This window comes from Chaetura pelagica, unplaced genomic scaffold (assembly GCF_000747805.2).
Source record: "Chaetura pelagica isolate M959 unplaced genomic scaffold, ChaPel_1.0 scaffold528, whole genome shotgun sequence".
Classification (NCBI taxonomy): Eukaryota; Metazoa; Chordata; class Aves; order Apodiformes; family Apodidae; genus Chaetura; species Chaetura pelagica.
This window is the reverse complement of record NW_009954306.1, coordinates 201,176-209,832: the sequence shown is the minus strand read 5'-3', so window position 1 is coordinate 209,832 and position 8,657 is coordinate 201,176. Positions and strand designations below refer to the sequence as shown.

The following is an 8,657-nucleotide window of genomic DNA, read 5'->3' as shown; positions in this document are numbered from 1 at the left end:
TTCTGGGATGGTTTGGGTTGGAAGGGACCTTCAAGATCATCCAGATCCAACCCCCTGCATGGGCAGGGACACCTCTCACCAGCCCAGGCTGCTCCAAGCCCCATCCAACCTGCCCTTCAACACCTCCAGGGATGGGGCAGCCACAGCTTCCCTGCCCAACCTGGGCCAGGCTCTCACCACCCTCACAACAAAGAATTCCCTCCTCATGTCCAGCCTCCAGCTCCCTCTCCCAGTTTTCATCCACCCCCCTCATCCCATCCCTCCCTGCCCTTGTCCCAAGTCCCTCCTCAGCTTTCCTGGAGCCCCTTCAGGCACTGGAAGCTGCTCTAAGGTCTCCCTGGAGCCTTCTCTTCTCCAGGCTCAACACCCCAACTCTCCCAGCCTGTCTCCAGAGCAGAGCTGCTCCAGCCCTTGGATCATCTTTTTCCCCCCTGGCTTGTGGTTGGAATTGGTTGTTCCTGGTCTGTGTTGCTCAGAGCTTGGATTTGATGGTCCCACTGCTGCTGACTGCTCTGGTGACCCTTTCTCTCTTGCAGAAACGAGGCAGTGGTGATCTCAGGGAGGAAGTTGGCCCGGCAGATCAGGCAGGAAGCCCGTCACGAGGTGGAGCAGTGGGTGGCAGCTGGGAACAAGAGACCTCACCTCAGTGTTGTTCTTGTGGGTGAAAACCCAGCCAGTCACTCCTACGTGCTGAACAAAACCAAAGCAGCTGCTGATGTTGGTATGTCCTGCTCTGCTCAAGTCACTGCTTGGTCCTTATCTGGGTAGTTCTCTACACTGGGGGAAGCTTTTGGGGCTGTATCTCTGGCACCTCAGCTGTGGGGCAGTTGCCCCACCATGTTCTGTAGACTCTTTTGTGTCCCCTCACTGGGATGATGTAGTTCAGAACCTGGTTCAGGTGCTCGTTGTGCCACTTGAATGCTTCAGGACAACATCAGGATCTGTAGTTTGGATCTGCAAACTTTCTAGGGCTCTGATGTTTCTTTCCTCAACTCCCTGGGATGCACCCAACTTCCAGCAGCCTTCTTACCCTGGGACTCCTTCCAGTCCTGCACACCAAGGTCCGTGCTTTGTGCTCACCTGAGTTTGCTTGTGGAAAAAATGAGCTGGAAGGGGGCAGGAAGGGGCTTCATTCCTCCTTGGGTTCTGAGCTGCTGGAGCCTTCTTTGGGGCTGAGATCTTCAGGTCAACATCTTCCTCTCCTTGTGCCGTGAGGATCACACCTTGGTTAGGGTTCTCCAAACCCTTCCTGTTCTTGGAAGGTCTCTGCTTCCCAGTAGTCCTGCCCAGGTCATCAGACTGATCCTAATGGTCCTTGACCACAGCTTGCATGAGTTGGGAAGGTCTTCAGCTTGGAAGGTGCTTGTTGTTAGTGTCCAATCCTTGGTGTGTGCCTGTTGATTTGGGCTAGAATCCATGTGGATTTAGGAAGTTGCTCAGCTCCTGGTGCACTTGTGGCTCTAACAAGGCTCTTCCACTGCTTGTGCAGGAATCAGCAGTGAAACCATCCTCAGACCAGCATCCATCACTGAGGAGGAGCTGCTGGATTTGATCAGCAAACTCAATAATGATGCTGATGTGGATGGTCTGTTAATCCAGCTCCCTCTGCCTGGTGAGTTCCTGCATCCACCTCTTCTATCAGAGCTTCTTAAGGGTTTGATGGGTCAGATGGAGCAGCAGCAGCTCTGGGACTGGCCTGTGACACAAGGTGTCACCCTGCCATGATACAGCTTGAAGGAGCTGATGCAGCTTCTCCACCAGGCCTGGAGCTGCCTGGACCTGTTAAGTTGTTGTGGAGGGGGGGAGATGTCACAGAATCTGTTGTGGGGTGGGAAGTATCAGCTTCCAGAAGCTTGAACTTGGGTGTGACACTGAGGCTGCCTAAAAATACCCTCTGGGTGTTAGTGACACTGCAGTCCCAAAGGGAACCCAGTCCCCTTCTTATGGGGGGACAGTCCTGGGGGAGCTTCAGGGCTTTTTTTTGGGGGGTGACCCCTGGGGGAGCTTCAGGGCTTTCTGGAGGTGGAATTGGGATCTTCAGGGCTTTCTTAGGGGAGCTCTGGGGGAGCTTCAGGGCTTTCCTGGAGGGGGAGGAGCCTGGGAGAACCTCAGGGCTTTCTGGGAATGGGCCTTGGAGGAGCTTCAGGGCTTTCTGGAGCTTCTGAGCCTGCTGGGGGATCTCAGGGCTTCCCTGGGGGAGCCTTGGGGAGCTCTGAGCTCCAAACTCCTTTGGTGCAGCAGGTCAGGGCTGACTGCCAAGAGCAGGTCTGGATTGTTTGGGTTTTTTTATTTTTGGCTGATCCTTGGGATGCAAACTCTTTGTTCTCTTCCAGAACACATTGATGAGAGGAAGATCTGCAATGCTGTGGCTCCAGCCAAAGATGTTGATGGTTTCCATGTGATCAACGTGGGGCGCATGTGCCTGGACCAGTACTCCATGCTTCCAGCCACCCCCTGGGGGGTGTGGGAGATCATCAAGAGGACAGGTCAGCTGCTGCTGCGGTGTTTGGCTGCTGTCTGGTGTAACTCCAGCTTGTTAAGATACCCATCTTGTCCCCTGCAGGCATCCCAACACTGGGGAAGAACGTGGTGGTGGCTGGCAGGTCCAAGAACGTGGGCATGCCCATTGCCATGCTGCTGCACACAGATGGGAGGCATGAGCGCCCAGGAGGTAGGAGATGGGTGGCCCTGGAGCTCCTGTGCCAGGCTCAGCCTGTCACCTTGTCCTCTTGAGGCCTTAGAATCACAATGGTTTTGGTTGGAGAAGACCTTGAAGATCATCCCATCCAACCAAAGGTTGGTTCAAGGTCTTCTCCAACCAATGCTGGATTCTACCAGTGCTCTGGGTAGCCTGTGCCAGAGCTTCCCATGAGGAAATAGTTCCCAAGATCCAATCTAAACCTCTTCTGGGCAACTTGAGACTGTTTCCTCCTCTCTTACTACTTCAATGGGAGAAGAGACCAAAGCCCTGGCTCCAGCCTCCTCTCAGGCAGTTGCAGAGAGTGAGAAGGTCTCTCCTCAGCCTCTTTCTCTCCAGGCTGAAGCTCCAACCTCCCATCAGGGAGTCCTTGTCCATTTCCACACCAGATCCCTCCCTCTAGGCTGTTCCATGGGGTTTGTCATCAGGCTTTGATGGTCCTGGGTGCTCTTGAAGGGGAAGATGGAAAGAAGTGGCTGGGTTTGGGTTGTACATCTGAGTTCAAAAGCTCCATATCATGTTCTCTATCTGGAGAACTGTGTCCAGTTCTGGAGCCCCCAACACAGCAAGGACATGAAGCTCGTGAACAGAGTCCAGAGGAGCCATGGAGATGTGGGAGGGCTGGAGCAGCTCTGCTCTGGAGCCAGGCTGGGAGAGTTGGGGTGTTCAGCCTGGAGAAGAGAAGGCTCCAGGGAGACCTTAGAGCAGCTTCCAGTGCCTGAAGGGGCTCCAGGAAAGCTGGGGAGGGACTTGGGACAAGGGCAGGGAGGGATGGGATGAGGGGGATGGATTGAAACTGGGAGAGGGAGATGGAGGTTGGAGATGAGGAGGGAATTCTTTGGTGTGAGGGTGGTGAGAGCCTGGCCCAGGTTGGGCAGGGAAGCTGGGGCTGCCCCATCCCTGGAGGTGTTGAAGGGCAGGTTGGATGGGGCTTGGAGCAGCCTGGGCTGGTGGGAGGTGTCCCTGCCCATGAAGGGGTTGGATCTAGATGATCATTAAGGTTCCTTCCCATCCAAACCACCCATGGTTCTGTGACCCTCCTGCAGGGGACGCCACAGTCACCATATCCCACCGTTACACACCCAAGGAGCAGCTGAAGCAACACACCATCCGTGCTGACATCGTGGTGGCAGCAGCAGGTAAGACCTGACTCCAACCACCCAGACAGGGTGCAGAGAGGGTGAGGGTGCTGTGCTGCACCCTGGCTGGTGTTTCTGGTGGGATCTTTGCTCACAGGAGACATTCCTGTTGGTGCCCAGTGTCCTGGGGCAGCTCCGGCAGCACAGGAGGGTCCAGTGCCCTTGGGCTGTTGCTGCCCTGGGTGAGGGGCTGTTTGTGCCAACCAGCTAATTCTGGGGTGAAACCCTGGAGCCACATACTTGACTTGAGCAGCAGAGCTGTTTGTAGCTTTGGAAAATGTAAATGTAGCCTTTGAAATGTCAAGTAACACCTGGCAGGAGGGCTTGGGCTGCCTGTGAGCACCTGAACCAAGCAGCAGCCAGGCCCTGTTAAACATGCAGGCAGCTGTGAGTTTGTGTTGAGGGGGGGGAGGAAAAAAAAAACCAAACAAGAAAACACCTGCTTACCTTCTGGCTGTGCAGATGCCACAGCAGGACCATCTTCAGAGCTTGAGGAGTGGCTTGGTGTCCTCTTCCCCTTGGCATGGAGACAGATCAGCAGCAGGGTTGAGCAGACCTGGGGTTTGGCAGCAGAAGCTGGGTGTGAACCTGTGGGGAGGGAGGATGAGGCAGTATCTGGTAGAACCAGACAGACCCCACCCTGAAAGGTGGTTTAGCCTCAAGCTGTTGCTCCCCACCCCTCTCCTACTGGAACCCTGAGGGGTCTGAGGCCCTGAGTGGAGCCAGTGCTCCTGCTCCTGCCCAGCTGGGTTGTGGAGGACTCAGCTCTTGCTCCTCCAGCCTCTTGACTTGGTGCAGGTGTAAAAACCTGTGGCTGGAACTGCCTGAACACCCAAGAGCCATGGACTTCATGTGGAAACTTCAAGGTTTCAGGTTAGAGGGGATGGTTGGGTCTGGCAAAGCAGCTGAGACCTCTGTCTGGGGGTGGATCCCAGCTCTTCACTCTCAGGTAATCAGTAAATCCCCCTCCAGCTCCTGCCTGAGCTGCACATCAAGGAGCAGCCCTGGGTGGGAAGAGCTACATTTCTGAGGCAGGAGGACCCAGGTGGATCAAAACATAACCTGAAGATGGGGTGAAGGGCAGCAGGGGGTTGTTTAGCCCCACCACCAGTGTGTGGTTCTGTTTTCTGCTTGCAGGCATCCCCAACCTGATCACAGCTGATATGATCAAGGAAGGAGCTGCAGTGATTGATGTGGGGATAACCAGGGTGCAGGATCCCATCACTGCCAAACCCAGGCTGGTTGGGGATGTGGATTTTGAAGGTATGGAAAGGCTCTGCTTCTGGTTCCTTGAGTGTTTCCACATCAAAGGTGCTAAGCAGGGGAGGAGAAAGTCCTGGATCCCACAGCTGAGCAGATGCAGACCAATGTTCATGTTCTCCTTGGTGCACCACACACACAAGGGTGCAGCTTTCCTGGGATCAGCCATGGGAAAGCTGAGTGCTGCAAGGTAGAGGAGGCCCAGCCCAGGCTGAAGCAATGAGATGGCTTTGCTTCTGCTTCAGTTCTCACCCACACCCCTGCTTGCACCTAAAACCATGCAGAGCTCACCTTCTGGCCTGGCTCAGCTCCTGGCTGCAGAAGGGCTGATGAGATGAGCCCTGCACCCTGGGGTGCTGCTGAGATACCACAACCTCCTGGAAGAGAGAGAGGATGGTCAGATGGTTGGTGCTTTATTGTTGTACACCTCAAGGGTAGGTGTGAAGTCCACATCTTGTCTTGGACTTGCCAGTTCTGTGCTAGAAATCCAATTATTGGACCTTGCTCTTTGCTTTCCCCCAGCTTGGGCTTGGCAGTTGAGCTTCCTGAGGGATGGACAGACCATGGTGGGATCCATCCTGGTTAATGATGGGGGAAAAATCCACCTTGAGAAACTACTATTCCTTAGCTGTTGATTTTAGAATCATGGAATGGTTTGGGTTGGAAGGGACATTAAAGACCATCCCAATCCAAACCCCTGCATGGGCAGGGACACCTCCCACCAGCCCAGGCTGCTCCAAGCCCCATCCAACCTGCCCTTCAACACCCCCAGGGATGGGGCAGCCACAGCTTCCCTGGGCAACCTGGGCCAGGCTCTCACCACCCTCATCTCCAACCTCCATCCCCCTCATCCCATCCCTCCCTGCCCTTGTCCCAAGTCCCTCCCCAGCTTTCCTGGAGCCCCTTCAGGCACTGGCAGGTGCTCTGAGGTCTCCCTGGAGCCTTCTCCAGGCTGAATAGCCTGGTTACAGCTTCATACCAGCAAGTGTTGGTGCTCCTGACTGGTGTGCTCAGCTCCAGCTCTCCTTCCTGCAGGGGTGAAGAAGAAAGCCAGTTACATCACTCCAGTCCCAGGGGGTGTGGGGCCCATGACTGTGGCCATGCTGATGAAGAACACCATCATTGCTGCCAAGAAGCTGCTGAAACCCAAAGAGCTGGAAGCATCAGCTGCTTAACGTGGGACCCCCCAGCACTCAGAGCAACATTCCAAACTAACTCCAAACAGGCCGATAGAAACATGCAATATTTTCTTATTTATTGGAGGTGGAATTCCTGAGCTCCCAGCTATTTATTGGAAGCTGAAGCCCATGCACTGTAGTTGTACAAAGGTGGAAGCATCTACACTCCTGATCTGCTCCTGCTAGGAAAGCTGTTGTGTGTCTGTGTGAGCTTTTTGTGGGAAGCCCAGCAGAGGCTGGGATTCCAGGGATGCAGCTTTTCTGTCAGGACTCCCATGGGAAGCAGAGCCCTGCTCCATGGTGGGAAAGTGGTGGCCTTCTGTTCTCCCAAGTGCTCAGTCTGGCTGGACTGCTCCTCTTTGACTTGACTTCATGCTGTCTTCTACTAGACTACTTCTACTAGAAGATTAAAGTCTTCTACTCCAGCCTGGATATTTAGTTTAAGTTCCTTCTGTAGAAGAAGTTACTTGAAAAAAAATAGATCATCATGAAAATAAAAAGCCATCTGTGTGTCCCTGGGCAGAGCAGAGCTGTTGTAACTTGTCCTGGTGTGCAGCCAAGCTGGCTTTATTTTTGCTATTTAGATGACTTTTTTTTTTTTTAAAAAAAGCCTTTTTTTCTAACCAAAGAAGGGGGGGGAGGGGGGTGCTGCTGGTGTTGGGCACACAGGAGGGTTTGTGTCCAAGTTGTTGGTGAATAATGCAGGCTGCCTTGAAATAAAGTGTGAGAAGAAGAAAAAGAATCTTGTTTGTGGCCCAGAATTGTTACTAAGTGAGGTTTTCACTTTTCCCAGGCTGGGGGAGCAGCCCCAGCACAGGCTGATGAAAGGACTTGTCCCTTTTGTCCCCACTGCAAGGTCAGGGCTCACTTTCTCCCTGAGTTTAGGGAGGACATAAGTGGGATAAAGAGCAGCTCTTGTACTTTCATGCCTGAACAAAACCTGTTCTGCTCCTGCCTGTTCCCTAATGAGATCAACTGAGTCCTCTAATGAGTTTGCAAAGCTCTAATTACCCAGTGAATATGAACCTTACCTGGGGTCACGTTGCCTTGGGCAGGATGGAAAAACTCACATGTCATCCTCCTTGTGGTGGCAGGGAAGTCTCAGCCACCTTCTTCTTCACACATCCCTGGAAAGCTGATCCCACCTTTCTGGGAGCAGAAGAGGTTTGTTGTGCTGCTAGAGGGCTGGTGTGGTGGCACTAACCCCACATTCAGGGTTCTCTCCCAGAGGGGAGAGTGTTGCTCAAACCATCAAAGGAGGAGGTGGGGGAAGAGCTGAGGGTCAAGGACTCTGCACCAGAAACACACTTAAGAGCTGAGAGTCATTGAAACCAGGTTTATTGGGTTGTATCACTGATAAATACAAAATGGCTGCAGTGGGGCTGGAATGGAGGTGGCCAAGCTGGGCCCTTCCACTCTTGCCAAGATACAAAAAGTTGGGAACCTTGCAAAAAAGGAGGAATGGAGGCAAAAATCAAGCTAGATGCTAGAGTAGCTTCGGCTCTGCTCCAACTACCAAGTCCACAAAGCCTTGCTGGGGGTGGAGCTGATGGATCAAAGCAAATGAACCTGTTTGATTCAAATCTTAAGCCTACCTGGACCTGCTGCAGCTACCACAGGAGAGGGGACAAAAGGGGCTACAAATTAAGACACGAGATGTTCCAAGTTGAAAAGATGTTCCAAGTTGCTAAACCTGAAGCAGGAAGGTTAACTTATCCCACCACCCTTTCCCCAGGAGGTGAACTGGAACCAGAAACAAACAAACAAAAAAATATTGGCTATAAATAGGAAACTACTTTCAAGTCTTTCTGTTGGACTCAACTATTTACACAGACCTGGGATCTGATCTGTCCTACCCAAAGGTTCAGACCAGTTGCAATATTTAACTGGTGTCCCAGACTCCCCCCCTGCAGCTGGTTGAAATAATCAGGTTGGTTTGGGTTGGGGCTGGAAAGAAAGCAAAAATCCAAAGGAAAAATAGAATCCAGGTAGGAAAAATGAGCAAAGAGAAACTTCTGAGGGGGGTGTCTGCCCAGTGGTGCTAAACCAGAGCTGGGCTTGGGTTGTGGAAGGGAAAAAAAAACCCTTTAAAAGCTTTTTCACCCCCCTGGGGCTGCTGGAAAGGAAAGTGGTGAGAGTTGGGCAGAATCAAACAGAGCTGGGTGCCCACCCTGGGTCCCAACCTGCTCCTTTCCTGGAGCACCCAAAGGTGGGTGGGAAGAGCCCTTCCTGGAGCTGAAACGGGGACCGAGTGGGGAGTGGGATGGGAGCCCAAAGCCTGGGTAGGGATGTGGTTGGGGACACACTTGCTGTCCCCTCCCCGAGCCACTAGGTTAAACGACAGGAAATAACCAGGATGGAGGAGCCAACGTGAGTGGGAAC

General features: G+C 53.3%; 1 protein-coding gene across 1 annotated transcript in view; it reads left to right on the top strand.

Moving 5' to 3' along the window:
• MTHFD2 (methylenetetrahydrofolate dehydrogenase (NADP+ dependent) 2, methenyltetrahydrofolate cyclohydrolase) overlaps positions 1-6,316 on the top strand; it is an 8,305-nt gene extending 1,989 nt beyond the window's left edge. Inside the window, exons 2-8 of the mRNA XM_010003935.1 lie at positions 537-721; positions 1,490-1,612; positions 2,334-2,486; positions 2,564-2,671; positions 3,745-3,837; positions 4,975-5,100; positions 6,133-6,316. Coding sequence (XP_010002237.1) covers positions 537-721; positions 1,490-1,612; positions 2,334-2,486; positions 2,564-2,671; positions 3,745-3,837; positions 4,975-5,100; positions 6,133-6,272 — 928 coding nt within the window. The 3' untranslated portion in view covers positions 6,273-6,316. The remainder of the gene's footprint in view (positions 1-536; positions 722-1,489; positions 1,613-2,333; positions 2,487-2,563; positions 2,672-3,744; positions 3,838-4,974; positions 5,101-6,132) is intronic.
• The last annotated feature ends 2,341 nt before the right edge of the window (positions 6,317-8,657 follow it).